General features: G+C 34.8%; 2 protein-coding genes and 1 non-coding gene across 6 annotated transcripts; 2 read left to right on the top strand and 1 right to left on the bottom strand.

Moving 5' to 3' along the window:
* Positions 1-1230: 1230 nt before the first annotated feature.
* Positions 1231-2329, top strand: LOC127902651 (F-box protein GID2). The gene is made up of 2 exons (XM_052442359.1): positions 1231-1958; positions 2134-2329. Exon 1 carries the CDS (start codon positions 1359-1361, stop codon positions 1890-1892), a length of 534 nt encoding a protein of 177 aa, XP_052298319.1. The 5' UTR covers positions 1231-1358; the 3' UTR covers positions 1893-1958; positions 2134-2329.
* Positions 2330-10707: 8378 nt separating this feature from the next.
* On the top strand, positions 10708-16711 carry LOC102619381 (protein MRG2-like). Of its 4 annotated transcripts, XM_006473200.4 has the most exons (11): positions 10708-11147; positions 11319-11372; positions 11521-11534; positions 12024-12169; positions 12345-12385; positions 12612-12716; positions 13663-13742; positions 15414-15583; positions 15665-15749; positions 16105-16183; positions 16273-16711. In XM_006473200.4, the coding sequence occupies exons 1-10, from the start codon at positions 10938-10940 to the stop codon at positions 16178-16180; spliced, it is 981 nt and encodes a 326-aa protein (XP_006473263.2). In that variant the 5' UTR covers positions 10708-10937; the 3' UTR covers positions 16181-16183; positions 16273-16711. The 4 variants fall into 4 exon arrangements, 3 of the variants coding, with proteins under 3 accessions (XP_006473263.2, XP_006473264.2, XP_006473262.2); XR_001507774.3 differs by lacking the exon at positions 16105-16183 and having other exon boundaries at positions 15670-15749; positions 16273-16340; XM_006473201.4 differs by lacking the exon at positions 16273-16711 and having other exon boundaries at positions 16039-16182.
* An 824-nt stretch (positions 16712-17535) lies between these two features.
* TRNAE-UUC (transfer RNA glutamic acid (anticodon UUC)) lies at positions 17536-17607 on the bottom strand. Its single transcript has one exon. It is a non-coding gene; the product is annotated as a tRNA-Glu (tRNA).
* Between the last annotated feature and the right edge of the window lie 2103 nt (positions 17608-19710).

Genomic DNA, 19710 nt, shown 5'->3' on the forward strand with positions numbered 1-19710 from the left:
AATTATAATTTTTTAATAAATAAATTCAGTTATTTTTATTAAAAATTTGTAGAATCTAAATTTAGTAAAAATTAGTTGAGCACCTCTATTTGGGATTTATTTTTTATTAAATTTAGAGATATTTTTATGATTATAATTTTTTATTTTTCAAAGTTTTTATAAGATAAAATAATCTTTTAATTTATTTACGGTAAAATTATCATTTTATTTAAATTATTTAACGGTGTTAGTGTAAAAATAGTTAGTTGATACAAATATGAAAAAAAGGATGGTGCAGCTAACATGTTATAATTTTTTAGTGGTTGGATGAACATAAAGTAAAGTAAAGATGGAGCAATGATAATTTTCTAATGATAAATAATAAAAAATTATTATAACCTTAATCATATCGTAAAAATTCTCTTCTCAACCGTTAGAGTGGTTTAACAGACCTGGTTGTTTAACATAAAAAATAAACATCATATTAAATAATAATTGATTTTATAATCTGAATTATTCTTAACCAATCAAAGTTGCAATATTCTTCTGCTTCTTGGGTTATTTCAAATGTGCAATGGGCCTTACTTCAAAGTCCCCCCTCCTCAGTCCTCGCGTTCATATCAACGTAACTTATGAATTTTTCTTTCTTTCTTTTTTCTTTTTTTGTCTACCAATCAAATTCGAATATCTCACCTAACTATAAGATTCCTATTCACAACAATATCAAACAAAATGGTTTAGATCATTGTATAATAAACAGTAGTAAATTTAATTTAAGAATTGTTTAGAATTAAAATATTATAGTGTTTAGAAATAGAATCACCACTTAATGTGATTAAAAAAAAAACAAACAAACAAACTTGGAACAAACTCGGAGGATTTCTTCAATCTTCATTAAGTTAGAAGTCAAAGAGGAAGCAGCACTGATATTAAGCAGGCCTTTTTGAGTGGAGATTGTCCATTGATAAAAAGAAAAAATGTAGGCGATTGATGCCACTGTCATGTGTAAAGCAATAATCATATCAGTGTTCCAAAGCTTTGGTTTATCATTAAAAAAAAAATTTAAATTAAAGAAAAAAAAAAAGCTTTGGAACTATCCGCAAAAAATAACAATTAAATAGCAGGTGATGAGGACAATAAAAGAAAAGGAGAGAGAGGGACAAAATGGTAAATGAGAAGAAGAAGAGGACAATAAAAGAAAAAGAAAAAGAATCAAAAGCGCATTCATTTTCACATCTTGTCGTCTTCGATACCCACCAAAACAGCTCTCTCACCCATACCCAGCATAAGTTAACACCCCCACCCTCCGTCTCCCCATCCATCCCCACCAACACTTTCCATTTCCTCTCTCTCTTTCTCTGCCCCTCCAATTTTACTTTATGAAGCGTATGGGTTTTGATTCTCCGGTCACCGCCGAAGACAAGCAAAAGATGAAGAAAGTCAAACAAGAGGAGGAGAAGGAGAAGGAGAAAGAGGGAGAGCAATCCAAAGAAACTGGCTTCACAAATCTGGACGAGAACCTTCTGTTCGAGGTGTTGAAACACGCGGACGCCAGGACTTTGGCGCGGGCGGCCTGCGTCAACAAGCTCTGGCACAAGACGGCTCAAGACGAGCGCCTCTGGGAGTTGATCTGCACCCGCCACTTCGCTAACGTTGGGTGTGCTACCCAACAGCTGAGATCCGTGGTCCTGGCTCTCGGTGGCTTCCGTCGCCTTCACTCCCTCTACCTCCACCAGCTTCCCAGGCTGCCACCCGGCGCTCCGCCTTCTTCCTCCAAGTGGAATCCTCTCCCGCGCGTCATGGGCCCCAAGACCCCGGCCCACTGGGGGAGAGACGAGGTCCATCTCTCCTTGTCTCTGCTTTCCGTTCGTTACTATGAGATGATGACTATTAGGGATCTAACCAAGCAATGATATATTTACTCCATCCTCCTTGTCTATCTACCTTCTATCTCTGTTTTTTTTCTCCGTTTTTGGCTGGTGAGTTTTGGTTTTCTCTTCTTTTCTTTTTTTTATAAAGAAAAAGAAAAAAAAACGTTTCGTATGTATGTAATCTGGGACTTAAATTTGTGATCTGTATTCTTATTATGCTAAAACTAGAATTGTGAATCTGTCGGAATTTATCAATTTCATGTGTTATTATTTTTGGTTGGAGGTGCGGACGATGCGTTTTTTGGGACGAACACAAGCAGAAAGCAACAAAAAGGGGTCCAGTTGGTGTTGAATGTCTGTTAGTGGCCGCGTTTTGTGGTTGTTTCGGTGGCCTGATTATCAGTACGTAAAAGACAAAGTGATGGGTTTCTGTATAGATTTAGATCTATAAAAACCAACGTCCCCTCAGATTATTATGATGACTTTTATGTCCTATTAACAATAGTAGTAGTCATTGCGTCTCAACAAATTTCTTTTTGAGAACCGAAAGGGCCATACGCATCAGAGGCTGCCTGCCATAGCTAGCAGTAGCAGCAGCAGCAGCAGCAGCAGCAGCAGGGCCTTTCTAACTTTTTCTATGCATTCATTACTTCTACCTCGCCCGGATCACAGTATTCAGGCTTGAAAATTATTAGGTACTCTTATAACTGGAATTAAATTTAATTTTGTTGCGCTCCGTCACTTACTGATCCTTTTCTGTTACGGGATTCTCTAAATAATGTAGTAGGGGGTATGATTGTATGGTTTGTTTTATTCGGAAGATTAACTCAACTGTGGATGATTGATACCCAGTACAACTTTCTTGGTTGTTAATTGTTATAGGGAAACGAAATGTTTTTTTTTTTTTTAAGTTGATGGTAACACTCAACGGACTCTAAATTCTTTATAGAGTATGCTAAGCAAATAATTCACCAGATCTGGTGCCAAAGTGTTGCTAACGTAAGGGATTGCCAAACTGCTCATACAGGTACCAGATGTCTCTGGTTACTGGTGTGGTTTTCATGTTCACTCACAAAACAAAGAAAGAAGAGCAGCTACAAGCCTGTGATAATGTTGTGATTCTAATAAATGTGATAGGGCAAAAGAGTTTCCGTTGAATGGGAATGACCTTTCATTCTACCAATAATCTCTCCTTTATTTTGGAATCTCTGACGTTGAGGAATGGTGACTATCACATCCGTTGTTAGCTGAACTCTCAAACTATCAAATGCAAGTGATCGAGACAACGATTTTCCAATTTAATTGCTTCAAAATATTGAAACCTTTCTTTGAAAATCAATCATATGATGGTAATCAAAAGCTATGATACAAAGATGAACCGGTTTGACTAACCAACTTAATCACAATGTTCCCAAATTCCAATCTATGCCGAGACAAGCGCCAAGCGGGGAGCTGGTTTAGAGCACATGGCGCATACGTGGCCGGCAAATTAAAATTTCGATTTCCCACGCGAAAGTTTTTAAACTTCCATGCGGGATCGAAGATTCAAAGTCGATTGGTAGTGCGCGACTGCACGTTAAAACTTGAATAACGAAACCTTAAACCCAGCGCTATGTCGGTTAAATGCAAACGTTTTTCTGGACAAGGAAAATCAAGAGTGGCAATAACATGAGTACTGCATATGTCACGATTTAAATGAGATTATTGTTATAAGCCACAGGTATAGTTCTGTCTTCTGATCGCAGCCAAAATGGAGCATGTATCGATACTATTATGCGGTCAAAAGTCATTAGGGGCCAGAATCTAAAAAATCTAAGTATAAGGGCAAAATATCAAATACCTAAAATGCGTTGGGGGAAAATCATAACAACCGCTATTCTCTGGGATTAACATGACAGATATAAAATGTAGGGAAAGGTATTTTTGTGGGCCAAGATGGCCCACTATACATACACAGCTCTACGTATGCTGATGGTCAAAAATCATTTTACAAGTATGCATGCAAGTCAATGTGAAATGAAACATGAAATAACTGGAGATGACTCTTCTCTTTTAGTCTTTTTCCAAGCAATGACGTGAAGTAACATCTTTACCGTCATCACTGGTTGGAACAAAATTAGGGGTGGGCATGGGTTGAGTTAGATCATGTTTGTGAAAATATAATTTAACTTAATCTTAATTGGGTTGTGAAAAAATTAATCTAACTCGATCCAATCCAACCATTAAATCATTATTGGGTTAGGTTGAATTGAGTTGACCTTGTTGATTAAAAATAAAATAATTTTTATGTGGTATTTAAAATTAAATTCAAATAGTTAAAAACATAAATCTCCATAGTAACATTAAATCTTGTCTATTTTACCTTTACCCTAAACCTATCAACAAACAACTTGACATAACATTTGAATATCTATCAACTTAATTTTAGTAAAAGTTCGGTTTTGATTTTTGAATTTTGAGTTTAAATAATTCAATTAATGTCAGATTTAATGGAGAAAATTGAAAAGAGTCTCTTTTACAAAGGAATAAAAATTATTTAAAATTAGGTTTAACTTTTTAAGTTTACTAATGGATGACGTTTATTTTTTTTTTTATAATTTTTATTGCTATTGAATTGGGTTGGATTATATGGGCTTTTGTAGCTTAATCCAACCCAGTCATTAATCGGGTTGGGGGAAAAAAATGATCCAGTGAACCCATTATACCAACTCAGTCTATTTCCAACCACTGCTCAGTGCTGAACCCGGGGAGGTTCTCGACTCCCGTTAACAACTTTGGCACGGCATTGCTTAGAATTCCAAGTAAACACTAACCAAACATTTGACTCAAAATATTAGAAATTCCGCAGATATGAAACGTTTTTTTTTTATACTTTTTTAGCAAGTATTATGTCATCAGGGAAGAAAAATATACACATGAAAATTAAGGGATCGTTTGTTTTGAATTAGCACTTAAAATTTGTAAATGTTAAGATTCAAGGTTGTGTTTCATCATTTATCCTTTTCACGTGTCAGCATTAGCGTTGGAAAAATATTGTTGGTACTCCCTCCTCAACCCTTGCGGAAGCATGATGAGAATTGGCGACTGTAATGTGAAACAAGGGCAAAATGTCAAATGGCGAGCAGCTAATGATGAGACTACGCGTTCATCGCTTAATTCAAACATGGTACCTTGACCAGAAATCTTATTCAAACCTCACAAAAGCACGGTAGTTATGAAACCATAATATGCCTGCTGTATCAGATTACATCTATGATGATGTAGCATCGCACAAACGTGCGGGGATCGGGGAAAATGCTGAAGCAGTACTGTGTATGGATTAAGTAATTGATCCCCCCTCGAACTCCACTTAAAACAGCTGCCATTCCTCAAGCGTTACGCAGGCACTTACGCAAGGCAAAGCAAGTGCTAATCAAATATATAATTTCAAAAATAAATTAATATTATTAATTAGTGAAAACAAAGTATCACCATCACTACCCATGTAATTAATATTCCACATCTACATTGCAACCACTTTATAGAACTTCAAAATTGGACTACAATTCGTTTGGTTGCCTTCATTCTTGAACCCCAAGATATTTAACACAACCGCATTCTACTCAGTATTCAAGCATTCAGCCCGGTCAAGACTCAAGCGGTGGCTGCCCTGCTACATATCCATCACAATTTACAAACGCCCACGTGTTTGAAGAACGGTCATCGTATGGCTTTCTATTTTCCCAACTCAAAAAAGTCGTTCTCCTGTGTTTCTACGTAGTTGCACTGCATGCCCACTAGCTCCAGCTCTGCTAGTGTATATATATATATATATATGAAACTCTATCAAAACCAAGCTGCACTCATTCTACATCAAACAACACAAAACTTTCTCTGAACATCAACCAATTTTCAGCCCAAGAGTTAAAAGCAGAGAACATTCATCACTAATCACACTACTCATCTAAATGGCTAAAAGTTTTAAGCCAGTTTGCTTTTACTTTGTTCTTCTACTTGTAAGCTCTTCTCTAGTACTCGTTTCGGAAGCTCGTCCTCTCAACGATGTCGAGGGCCGGCCACGGAACCCTATAATAACCAAAGGGATTGAGATTTTCTTCGATGGACTGTACATCGAAGGAATTAAAACCGGAGGTCCAAGTGGAGGGGGGGCGGGTCACGCCTTCACCAATGCTCAAACGCTGGAGTCCAAGGACACTGCAGGTCCAAGCGGGGGGGGAAAAGGTCACGCGTTCACCGATGCTCCAACTCTAGAGGCCAAGAACTCTGGTCCAAGCGCTGGCGGAAACGGTCACGCGTTCACCAATGCTCAAACTCTGAAGGCCAAGGACTCTGGTCCGAGCCCTGGTGAGGGTCACTGAGGGCTTACTGGCGGAACACCAAGATTCTTTCAATATTTTCTATACTCAAATTTGTTACTTCTTTCTTTCTTTTTCTTAGAATTCACTTTCGTTTCCCTGTTTCATTCTGATTCTGGTCTAGTGCAGTCGTCAGCCTTTGAATTTGAAGGGCCCATGTAAGGCAAAGTAATTAACTTTCATTTTTATTATTAATTTTTTCGAAATAAAGTATCTGTTTCTTTATTCACCCCTGAAATTCAAGCATTGGTCACGCTTTGGTGCCATCCGCTTGTGAGAGGGAGATCAGAATTCAGAACTAGATCGTTCTTTCTTCATTCCAATAACTGCTTTTTCCTTTTTCTTTTGTTTTGAACTTTGTGAACAAGCATCCAATTAAGCGTAGCCACGATAGAAAATGAGAAATGGTATATATCACAAAATTTACAGGATAACATTTTAAAATGACCATTTATCTGTTGGAAACCTACACGGCTCATTGCTCTATATATTTTAAATGTTTAATCATCTAGTCCCAGGCACTATATAAACTCAATACTGAAGGGTACATATAAATGCAGGACCACCATTATTCTTTAATCTTTCAATCAACTCCGAGTCCTTAAGTCTGCGATTGTGGTCAGAGACGTAAGCCTACTTAATTCCAAGTCCTCATGTCATATCTGAGATCGTTCGCAGGAATTTTAATTGAAAGAGTTAATGTATTAAATCACAATGCAAGAGAAATTCAAAAAAAAAAAAAAAAAACAAGTTTGTCTAAATAATTTAAGTCAATTATTTATCTAGTTATTATTTTAAAAAATTATCTAAAATACGATTACACCATGTTCCCACTTTCATAACTGTTACTTATTAGATTTGACTTCTTAAAGATAATACAGTAATTTTTTTTTTTTTTGTATGGTAAAATTTAAAATTAAATGAAACAGATTTTTCTCATATTATCACTGGCTTGGTTGTATTATTTATATTTAAAAAAAAAAAAAAAAAACTCCCATTACAGCATGCATTGCATCTTGTAATGAGAAGTTAGGCACGCATATCATTTTCAAGGGAAAATCTTGAACATAGTCCGTCGTTGAGCAGATAAATGTTAGATGACTTCAAAGTAGGAAAGCATAACCATTTCAAAGATATATTCAACAGTTAATTAAGCCAAATATTACTATTTCATATACTCCCGTGTTAATTTAGCCAAATCTTGTGTCATATGACGATAAAATGCGTCCAAATTAAGCTTCTAAAGTGCGGAAAAAACAAGACCAAAAAAAGATTTAAAGTATTGACCGTCAAAATGAATATTGGCCGGGGGATGTCTAGAGAGCGACCATGCATGCGATGGCGGTCGTCGGATTTGCGGTTTTGTCATGTTAGGGACGTGTCTTTACTAGTTTGATTCGGTTTGGTTAATGAAACATTGTTATCAAGGGAAGTCCAAGATTGATGCATAAACCTCTTCACTCTATTTCTTACCAAGAAAAGTATTATTCAAAGGTGGCTCCGTTTGCACTACTTGTCAGTTTCCATGAAGTCTCCAGAGGCCAAAATCTGACCATCTTTTCTACACTTTGAACATTCTCTTGTTTTCTATCGAAACAACTTACTTCAGCAGATCACAAAGAAAATTTATTTGAAATAAACAGAAGCGAATGTCAAATCAATGGTTACCCGAAAAGCCCTATCTTGTAAAGTCAAAATCAAAATTATGAAGTTAATAAAATTAAATAATAAATAATAAAAATAAGAAAATTTGTAACAGTTAACATACTCAAAAGCTAGATTAGAAACATGAAATGACATTCTAACCAAAATTGATCTAATTACCTTCATGATAAGCTATAATTTTAAAAATCAGCTAGTTTAACCTCACAGTTCAACACAGTAACTAGTGTTATGGGTCACTATATTTTTTCCCATACAACATTAATTATTTACTATGACTCATTAAATGAGATATCTTTTTTTATTCTTTTTTTGATAAAAGATAATTTTTTTAATATGAATTATCAACTATACTTCGAAAATACGCGCGTGCACGCACACTCATACATGTATATATATATTGATTTTTTAACCAAGCAAGCCGAAGTGCTTTCCAAAAGGGATGGCAATTTGTGGACTCGGTCTGGGTTTGAAAAGCCAATGTTATTGTCATTAAGCCTAGACCGCTCTAAAAATGCGTCCAAGCTTGTTGGGCCAGGCTTGCGTTTCTATGAATTTGTTAAAAGATTCAAGAAATCTTTATTCTTAGTAAAATGATTGAAGAAATCTCCAAAATGACAAAGTTTGAAAAGGAAAACAGAAGAATCAGTTAGCAGACCACTATAATAATGTTTCATAAATATTAATTCAAATTGAATTGCACAATATTATGCAATGAGCAATGTTATTTAATTTAAACACATTAACCCTATTGGAGGACTTGACCTAGGATTTCTAAGTATCTAACCCAAAACACTAACATATTGGATAGAGTGACATATCATTTTTATAAACACAAGTATCTCCCTTTTACTAGTCAATATGGGTCATAACTAAGGTTGACAAATTAAGGACTTGGGCGGGGCTTTTTCAAGCCCAAGCCCAAGCCCAAGCCCATTAGGTAAGAAGTGCAAGGGCTAGGCTTGGGTTGAGCTTGGGCTTTTAGTTATTTTTTTAGTTTTTTTAAATTTTTGTAAACTTGAAATAAGTTAATAATAATCAAGTTGTTATAATCAATAATAAATAAAGAAAATAAAAGTTCGTAAATTTAATTTTTTAGTACTAAATTCTCTAATTCAAGCACTCTCTTAGCTAATTAACGTTTAAAAGAGAGTTTAGTATTATAATTTTAAGTTTTTTGATTCATTATTGATATATAAATTAGAAATTTAAGCTTAATTTTTTTATCTTTCCATTATTTTTCAAATTTCAATTTATTATTGTAATTAATAATAATTATTTTTTAAATAGAGGGCTTGGATCTGGCCCAAGTTTTTTTTCCTAAGCCTTTATCCAGACCATCATGTGCAAAGTTCAGGCCAAAGCCAGTGGGGCCAAAGCCCGTGGAAATGGTTCGGGTTGGCCCGAGCTTTTTTGCCATCCCTATATACAACTCAACATCCCCCTCAAATAAAACCACCATTGGACTCCGATTCTTTCGTACGACACACCAGAATTGTTCCACCACTACATTTTGACTACTAGGGTCTAGTTTTAATTCCAATTGGGGAAACTGATCTAAAATTTGTGGGTATCTAATCCAAAAGACTAACTTATTGGGTGGAGTATCTTATTCTCTCTATGAACCCAAGTATGCCCTTTACTAGACAACTAAAAAAAAAAAAAACTCCAACTCTAACTCTAACTCTAGTTCTAATAGCTGTTTATTAAAAAAAGTAGTCTCTCTCTCAAAATTTCTCTCTCATCACCGATCAATCTTCACCACCACAAACCCCAACCAAAAAACCAACAGAAACAAAAGCTAGCTCCTGCTCCTACTATTTCCAAAACAAAAACAAAATCTTGATCAAACAACGACCGTCCATCTTTTTAGCTTCATCAAATTCAGGTTCTCATTGTGGTTGTATTCGAGTAGCTTTGTCAAGTGCTGGGCTCATGTGGCTGCGTCGCACTGGCACAGAGTCAAACTCGATCGACGATTGCTGAACGGTGGTGGTTGCAATTGTTGAGTGGGTGAGAGGCAAATCGTTAATGAAAGTGGTTGTTGCTTTACTTTGTTTTTAGGTGGGTGTGACACTCACGTTAGGGTCGGTTGTTTTGTCTTCAGAGCATCATCAAAAATTATTTAAATAAGATTTTATTATTTATTTGAAAAGTCGCATCAATATTTAAGGTTTCAAAAGACACTTCAATTAAATTTTTTCAAATAAAAAATGATTCTCTCTCTTTAAATTTGGAGAGTTGCTTTCTCATTCGTCAATTTATATTTTATTACTTTTTACTAGAAAAAGAGAGAGAAGTGTTTTGATTACTATTGACTTTTTTTTAAAAAAATAATTATTTAATTAAAATAATATTAATTTATTTTTATTTAAAGAGTCTTTTGAAAAATAACATATTTTTTCACCTTTCTATTTGTCGCATAAACAAATAAATAGATATTTGAAGCGTAAAATTTATAAAAACTTTTGGAGATGCATTTTGATTTTTGATTTTCTTTTTATTTTTTTAATTTGAATTGCTTTTTTACTTATATATAATAAAGCTCAGGCCATGCCTGGCGATTTTACAAAAGCCTTTATTCAAGCTCAATGTATATAAACTTTATATTTTTTGAGCCTTTGTTCATGTCTTTACCCCACTGGCTGGGCTTAAAGTTGCAGACTTAGGCCGGACCGGCCTGGGCTTGGGCCAGCCCCAGCATTTTTGTCAATCCTACTTTCTGATGATTTGGTTCGGGAATCCGGCATCAGTGATGTCTGGGAATAATGGCGTAATTGTTACGTGGCACGTGTTCTTTCTATTACGATCCTATGTCTATAGGAACTGAAGAAAAATACCATTCAGTTTAGTTTAGTTTAAATAAACAAAAGTAAAACCACTGGCAAAACCCGCCCATGAAATAATCCATCCATATCCAGAAACGGAATTATCCGCATCCAGAAGAGCGTGGCAGTAGGCAGATGAACCGGCACGGCCAATCGCCATACCACCGTCATCATTAAGAGACTGGCTGTCGTAATTTCCATAAAATTGTTTGGCTTGGAATTTAAGTAAGAAAGGGAAATAAATGAAAATGGGAAGCTTAAATGCGGAGCTAAATGAAAATGACGATCATTCTGGTTCTGCGACGGAGTCGGATGAGCCCACAAACACGAAAACGGAAACTGACGAGGATAAGGAGAAGGAGTGCCCTTGCCCTCCGACGCCTGCCTCTTGTCCCTATCAAGTAAATGAAAAGGTCCTCGCTTTTTTTCAATCTCATGTTTACGAAGCCAAGGTGATCTAATCTTTCTCTCTTAATTCTCATCCTTCAAATTTACCTTTATTTTAAAATTTTAGTAAAATTTAATAATATTTTTTAAAAAAACTTTTTTTAAAAAATTTTTTGGCGAAAGAATCGATAAATTGGTTGTGAAATATTCGTGTTTATGTGTCTTTTAATTGCAAGGTGATACAAGTTCAATACCGATTGAAAGAGTGGACATTTAGAGTTCATTATCTTGTAAGTTTCAACTCCCCTTTCTTTTGTTCAGTTGTGTTGAATTTTAACTGTTTTAGTTGCTTGATTTGTGAAAGAAATGGGATTTTTTTTTTTTTTTTTTTTTTGTGTAATTAGTGTCTTGATGGCATAATGTTTCTCTGTTTTGCAGGGTTGGAATAAAAGGTGAGTATATCTTCTCACTTAATGACCGATACTTATCTTGAGTTCTGATTTGTGTTCATGAGGGAGGCAGGCAGGTGATTTGTTAGCGTTACAAGTGATATTGTAGGTGTTTATTTAAGATGGTTCCACTTCCAGTTTTTTTGAATAATAGAACTTGGAATTGTAGCCGAAGTTAGTTCCAATACTTCACATTTTACATTTGCTTTCATGCTTTATGACTCTTATTTTCATTTTTAAGTAATAATTATTGTGTTTATTGATACAGTTTTTTTATTTTCCTTTTTTGGGTTAAAGTTAATATTTTTCTATACAAATTTTGCTGAAATTTTCTATTTTTTTCTCCTCCTGATAAATAAGAAACAAATGACATCGTCTCAACACTCTTTTTTAAATTTTATCTGCTTATACTTCTGTGATTTACTAATGGCTTAGTCTATGAATCACTATCTCTGGAAGTCGTAATTGCTTGAACTTTTGTTTTTTCAACAGCTGGGATGAATGGGTAGGCGTGCACCGTTTGATGAAAGATACAGAAGCAAACAGGCATAGGCAGCCGGTCTTCACAAAAAAACGAGATGAAGATAAGAATTTGAAGTCAGGACATGCACTGCAGATGAAACCAAGAAGTTCTAATGGTTAGATTCATTTTTTCTTTTGTTTGATTAATAGACTACCTCTAATAAGTTTGAAGTTATATATGTAACTGTACATTTGTTGTTGATTACATCTATCTGGGAGTACTTCAAGGACATTGTTGGAGTTATATGTTATTCAATTAGACTTACTCTGAGCTGTTCTGGCTATATGCAGTTGGAAGGGGCAGGAAACGGAAGAATGACTCTCTCAATAAGGTATGATGTGGTTTATCTCTCTACAGAAAAATGACTTTTATTGTGCCAATGCACTCATCTGTTTTCTATGGAAATCCATTCAACTGAAAGTTCTTGTTCATTGATACAAGTTCATTTAATATTTATTCTGGATTTTCCTGCCTTTCCATTTAACAGGTTTTCTATAACTCTTCTATCTAAAGCTTTTCTTTTCCATCTACCAAACTCATTTACTGTCAACTGTCAGGAAACGAACGGCCTACAAATGGAAAATTTTGTTAATATCCAAATCCCGCCACCACTAAAGAAGCAACTAGTTGATGATTGTGAATTTATTACACATTTGGGCAAGGTAGTTTTATTCTATGCTGTCATTAAACCTTTATATTCTCTAAGGATGTTTACAGTGAACAAGTTTGTGTTGAGGTTCTGTGGTACTTTTATTAACAATTACTAGTGCTTCCTCATGTTTAATAATTTGCACTCTTTTTGCTGCCCATGGCATAATGACTATGATTTTTACTATAAGTAGGAATGCAATTGCAGTGATGAAATAGTCCACCAGCAGTGTGTGGGTCATTTTCCGGCATTAATGCTCTCGCTTTGCATTTCTTATACATAAGTGACAGTGGTATGGCTCTCCTATGGTTACCAAGGATTAATGACCATTATTCTAAACCCTTTGGAAACAACAGATTAATGACTTAATTAACTGCCATACCTTTTATGTGATAACCATCACACCTTTAATATAGATGATTCACGTTATTTTAACAATATTCTTTTAACATGTATGTTCGATCATCAATTGAAGCCTGTACTTTGTGACGTGGTTAGATGACAATAAAGGATTATTAAACAATTGAATGCGGTTACTGTATACATGCTAATTATAATCTTAGCTTTCTAAATGATAACTAATTAGTAATTTCATCATAAATTTGAAACTCCTTGTAATTTCAATGTTGTAATGACAGCCGTTCTCAGCGTTTGTTATTAGCATTGGATCGTTGTTCCCTTATTTTTTGGATTTTGTTTGGGTCGTTAAAATACACCAAGAAATAAGATGGCTACTCAAATGATGAGTGCCATAAGTAACCTAGGCATTTTTTTCAAGTATTTTATGTGGTGCTGCTAATTTGTTGTCCCAAGCCATATGTAATTGATAACAAAGTTGAACTGGTGATTATTGGTCGTATTGTGCCCTCTATTTCTAAAGCTCAATTGTTGCATCGGAGATCTATCTTTTAATGATATGCATAACATGTTAACGATTTGATATATGACCTATCTCACAGCTTGTCAAACTTCCTCGCACTCCGAATGTGGATGACATTTTGGAGAAATATTGTGATTATATGTCAAAGAAAGATGGATTGTAAGTTCATGTTTTGACTTTTCTTTCCTTTCATTCTATTTCTCTAGTTATGTAATTTTCAAGTGATTATAGTTTGCGGAATCTGTTAAGAATAACGATTTAGATGCCTGCACACCGATAAAAAACTTATCCTTGTTAGTTCTAGCTACTAGTAGTGGTATTCAGAGGTCCGTTGTTCTACCTGCACACCCATAAAGTACATTTTAAGTTATTGTTGTTGCAATATGCCACGTTATCTCAGTGTTTTTATTTGAACTTGCCAGGGAAGGAAGAAACTACTCAGTTACCCTTTTAAATATACCGTCAATAATTTATGTTAGATGCTTGAGGAGGAAGCAGTTGGTCTGGCCTCAGGTTAAAAATACCTAAGTTTCCCGATTATCTGATTTGATCTGCAAGAAAGGAAGAAAAAAGGGAAAAAGAAAGAATGTAAACAGAGAAAATCTTCCTTAAAAGCATAGACATTGTTTAAAAAATCTAATGATTTTAGAAAAATTAGATTGCTTTACTCACTCTTCCATCAGACTGAAATGACATCCTTGTTTAGAAAAATTATTGATTTTTACACTATAATTTTAGTTAATCATCCGGTAATGTCACATCAGTTGCAGTACTCACATAATATTGTTATTATGCTCCTGATGATTATCATCTGAGTGGAGTGCTTGCTGTCACAGAATTGGTTTATCAAAATTTTTGGTTTCTTTTGTTTGTAAACAATAGGGATGGCAATGGGGCGGGGTGGGGGTGGGGATGCCTACTCCATTCCCCACCCCATTAAAATTTTTTGCCTCCATTCCCCACCCCATTCCCCAATAAATTTAGTGGGTTGGGGATGGAGAATCCCCACGTGGGGAATAATTCCCCCATTCCCCATTTACTTATTTTATAGTAGATATAAAAATACGATTTCAGTAAATTAAAAATTAGAGACTTAAGATAAAATCATCACAATATTATAAAGTATTTAAATTTTTTTAAAAATCTCTAAAAATTTGAAACAATATCTTAAAATGATATTAAAAGTGAAAAATATTTAAAGAGAGCAGCACCTTAAAACAGAAAGAAAATATATTAATGTTTTAAAGTTGAAAAATATTGTAGAATTTTATTTAATTCATATTCTATTTATATTACATAAAAATTAAAAAAATTATTAATTGACATTATAGTTGATAAAATACAAATTATTAAATAAGAATTAAAAACATATTTATATATAATGGGGATTGGGGTGGGGTTGGGGTGGGGAGTGCAATACCAAACCCCACCCCGTTAACAATTTGGGGATTACTTTTGTCCCACTCCCCACCACATTCCCCAAAAATTATTAAAAAATTTCCCCATTTGGGGTGGGGCTCCATGGGGCCCCAAACCCATGGAGGATTTTGCCATCCCTAGTAAACAATGGCCAGATGAAGTTATGATCATCATCATGGTAAAATCTGGGGGTGTCAGCAAGTGTAAGGTTTGTTTAGTGTTGTACCTCATAAATTATATATGATGCTTGCATGAGTATGCTCTTTGTTTTGTTTTGTTTTTTTTTTTTTTGGGTAGTCAGTGTGAGTTTCAGTTTCTAGCATTTTGTACTTTATTTATGGTTGAGTTTCAACTTCTTTGTTCCTTCAGCATACTACGAAAGTCCAGTTTATCATTATTTGCTGGATGTAGGGTAGCTGATTCTACTGGAGAAATTGTGAAAGGGTTACAATGTTACTTTGATAAAGCCTTGCCAATAATGCTTCTGTACAAAAGTGAGCGTGAACAATATGAAGACTCAATGGCAGCTGATGTCTCTCCCTCAAGTGTATATGGCGCTGAACATCTTCTACGCCTCTTTGGTGAGCCTATTCTTCAGTGTTTAACATATTAAGTGTAGCAATTAATTATCTCTGGTAATTAACAGTTGTCTGCATTCATAGTTAAGTTGCCTGAGTTACTGGTCCACGCAAAAATTGAAGAGGAGACCTTGACTCTGTTGCAGCACAAATTAGTTGACTTACTCAAGTAAGAGCTCTTTATCATCCTTGTTGTTAAACTAACTCATTGGCAGAACTGTGTTCTGTAACACAGTCTTTCAATTTTCTCTTTTCTAGATAAAGATGAATTTACTCTCTCTGTCTTTCATAAAGTGCTTATTCCATTTATAACTAGTCGTTTATTATGGCTGAAAGCAAGAGTTGAATACACATATGTAGCTTTATTTTTCCTGTTGGTCTACAGTGCATGCATGTATCTCTGAAAATAGATATTGAATCTCCTAGAGTCTTAGTTAATAAGCATCTTTTTTGTGAAGCGAGCAACTTGTAAGGCTAGGACTAATACAGGAATGTTCATTCGACTAAACCTTACGAAATTACAGACATTGTATTGGCTTCTTGTCCTACGTCCCAAAACTATTGCTCTCATTTGGAAGAAAGTTATGTGATTTCAATTGAAGGGTATATATACTTGGTGTGGATCTCTTGGAGGTGACCCTTTGTATGGTAAGATTCTTTTTTTTTTTTAAATCACTGCTCATGCCGTGCAGATTCTTGCAAAAACATCAGAGTACATTTTTCCTTTCGAGGTACCATTCTGCTGAAGATGTTGAAACAAGCGCCAACAAACAAGAAGATGACTAAGCTTAGGTGTGTCTGAGGCAGTCTGTACATAACACTTTAGAAGTACTGTTGGCAGATGTCTTCTCCCATTTTGTATCTCGTATCTTTTAGGCTAAGCATCAAAGCTTGATATGGAAGTACTGGTGAATGCCTATAGAAACTCGTGTGGGAATCCGTTACTGCTGGGGGTATTGCCTATAATGCTAGTGAAATTTTAGGTGGAATTTGCCACCTAGGTTGCCTTGTAAAGTTTGTGGGAGGCTGAGCACAAACTGTTGGAAGTGAAAAACCTCAATTGGAAGCTGTTGTAAATGGGAATTGTGATGATAGATGACTTCTCTGATTAAATTTAGACCAATTACCTCATATATCCTCTCACATGGAGGTGCCTCCCTTCTGTTTTGTTCTCCTCGCAAGTCTCAGCTTGCTGCACTTGTCTACTGGGGCTCCCAAACTGAACTTGGAAGTGTTGGAGCCCTGAACTTCTATCAGAAATTGTGTTGTTCTGTCGTTGGTAAATTGACGTCACTTGGGCGTAGCTGTGCATGTGTTAACTTGCCAACTGTCCCGTAAAAGTATTAAGTTCGTCAAATTCTTTATGTTTGGTTGTCGGGGCTTCCGTGCCAACTACTCCACCTGACCTGGAGTCTTGGATGCTGCCATGCGACCTTCTTACGTACAATGGAGGTAAAATGGTGGCCATCTCATTCAAGACTTTATAGGTCGGGCAGTCAAGCTAAGTAAACTGAGTTTAAAGTTGGGGGTTTGCCTAAGGGATGAGGCCTGAGCAAAAACAAGAACTGACTAAGATTGATATGAATGATGGAAATTTTAGTGCAATGCTTCAGATCATAACGTGTCCTTATTAATACCTCTTTCTATAATCACAGATGCGGTTGTACCGAGAAAAAGTTTCGTCCTGATGACTGAACCGAAGTTTTACAATGCACAAGATCCACGTTTTTATTGATAAATCCAGCATTCCCACGCTCTCAATTATGAATTCCAGCGATATGTTAGCAACTTAGCATTGGTGAACCGATCCGGACCCTAGGCGAAGCCCAATTGTTTGAGATCCTATGGAAAATGTGAAAAAAACAAGTGAACTGATCTGGCCCCCAGGCCAAGCCCAATTGTTAGAGATCCTATGGGTTATATGATTCTTTATCGGTGAGTGCTAAAAGGTGCTTTTCCGTTGCCGGGAATCGAACCCGGGTCTCCTGGGTGAAAGCCAGATATCCTAACCGCTGGACGACAACGGATTGAGTGAGAACGGGTACCTAAATTTGTAAGATAAATTATAAATAATTGTTATATCATGCTCCTCCCACCGCCATAAAAACTCTTCAAATGAACAATTTTTACAGCTTTTAATTTAATATTACATTATTTTTTATTTTCTCCTTCTTGAATGAAGACATATTATAATTATTATTATTCTAGTAGAGAAAAAAATATGATTAAAATAATATAAATATATTTTGATTTGAAGAATTTTTTATGAAATTACAAATTTTTTCACTCTTCTATTTACTATATAAGAAACCGAATAAATATTTAAAAAATTAAATTAGAAAAATTTTTTTATGGTGCTCTTACAAAAGCAAAAATGGAAATTTTCTTTTCAAAAAACATTACTGCCGCTGTAATAATTATGAACCTAGATTCCTAAGAAAAAAAGGAAAATAAAAATTTCTTGACTCGGGTCTGGGTGTTGTAACCGGCACCATTGTATTGGAATGAGTAGTCATTAACTGGCGCCATTGGGTTTGGGTTTAAGTGTTTTTTTTTTTTTTTTTAATTTTCTTATTTCACAGTCTAATCTTCTGTGCAGGTCTGTCTTATACTACTAGAATGAGTAGTCAATAATTTGTTTGAATTCAATGCTACATATTACATTTAGGGTGTGTTTGGTACACGTATTGTATTATGTTGTGTTGCATTATTTTAATGCTGGTGTATTATATTATACTGTATTGCATTAGTATTGTATTATAATAATACTGTACAATGTTTAGTACTATACTGTACTGTAATAATTTTTTTGATTAATTTAAATTGTATTAATATTTTATATTATTATTAATTTTAAATAAATATTATTCATATTTAAATATTTATTATTAGTCATAATAAATTGTAAATTTATTAATAAATTAAAATGTAAAAATAAAAAATATAATATAATATTATTGAACAATAAATCATTTATTTATATTAATAATTATAATGTAAAAAAATAAAAATATTGAATTAAAAAATAATATTTATTATTATTATTATTATTATTATTATTATAAAATTAAAGTAAAAGCAAAAGTTAGCAAAAGCTGGAAAGTTGGAAACGAAAAGGCCAAAAAAAAAAAGGAAAGAGCAAGCTGTAGTTTGCCGCATTAGATTTGCCTATTATGCAGTGTTTCTGTAGCTTTTAACTTACCAAACATGGGCTTGTATAAAGCTAATGCAATGAGGAGTTATAATACAGCAACCAAACATGCCCTTACTGTTTAATATCTACGTTTTTAGAGATAGTTGATAGACAATTAGAGGAAAAACAATGAGAGGAAACGAGAGGATTGTTAAATCTAGCTTTTTTTTTTCTTTTTTTTTTTTTCACACAGAATATCCACTTTATTCAGTACACGATCACAACTACGCTTCATTTAATACAACATCCCAACTAAAAATTGATTGAATTTATTATTAAAAAAGAGTTCCAAAAAAGAAAACGCACAGTTGCATCCATATTCAAAAGTAAGTTACGAGACACCTCAATTAAAATCCTATTAGCAAGGTATTCCTCTCGGTGCATCCGTGGGAAGATCCTGGAAAAGTTGTCCTCATTGCATAAAGGTCATCTCCACCACTTGACTCATGGTTGGTCTCGCTCTCGCATCCTTGTCTTCTTCCAAACAAAGCTAAGGAGCAACATAACAGCTAGGACACACACAAAGCTAAGAAGGCTTTCGATAATCCCCAACAGCAACTTGTCTGGACTACTTTTAGTCAAACCATCGGTACAGCATTGAGCTTAACCCAATGTTAGTTGGAACCATGAAATTAGAAGCAGTTGACAGTCCTTAATTCAATCTCCAAAGCTGACTTAATAAATAGAAGCACGCCGTCTATAAAACATGGCTGTTGAAATACTCGGCTTTTTACGGAAGTTTCAATTCTGAAAGAACACCATCAAAGTTCAAACAACGTGCATTTCTAGGGTTAGAAAGTCTGAGAATGAAATTGCTTGGAAACAATCTCTAGCCAAAACGATTATTTCGATATTTTCACAGGTCTTTGCCTTCATTCATATCTGAGTGTATCAGTGTTTCCTATGCCCCACGAAGTCATGAACCATATATGATGAT

This window comes from Citrus sinensis, chromosome 5 (genome assembly GCF_022201045.2).
Source record: "Citrus sinensis cultivar Valencia sweet orange chromosome 5, DVS_A1.0, whole genome shotgun sequence".
NCBI lineage: Eukaryota > Viridiplantae > Streptophyta > Magnoliopsida > Sapindales > Rutaceae > Citrus > Citrus sinensis.

What these genes read in the sequence shown, in the direction of transcription:
- LOC127902651 (XM_052442359.1), top strand. Translation starts at nt 1,359, where the DNA reads ATGAAGCGTATGGGTTTTGATTCTCCGGTCACCGCCGAAGACAAGCAA.
- LOC102619381 (XM_006473199.3), top strand. Translation starts at nt 10,938, where the DNA reads ATGAAAATGGGAAGCTTAAATGCGGAGCTAAATGAAAATGACGATCAT. An exon ending in CTCATGTTTACGAAGCCAAG is followed by an intron (nt 11,148 to 11,318) that starts GTGATCTAATCT and finishes TTTAATTGCAAG; the next exon opens with GTGATACAAGTTCAATACCG. An exon ending in TTATTACACATTTGGGCAAG is followed by an intron (nt 12,717 to 13,662) that starts GTAGTTTTATTC and finishes CCTATCTCACAG; the next exon opens with CTTGTCAAACTTCCTCGCAC.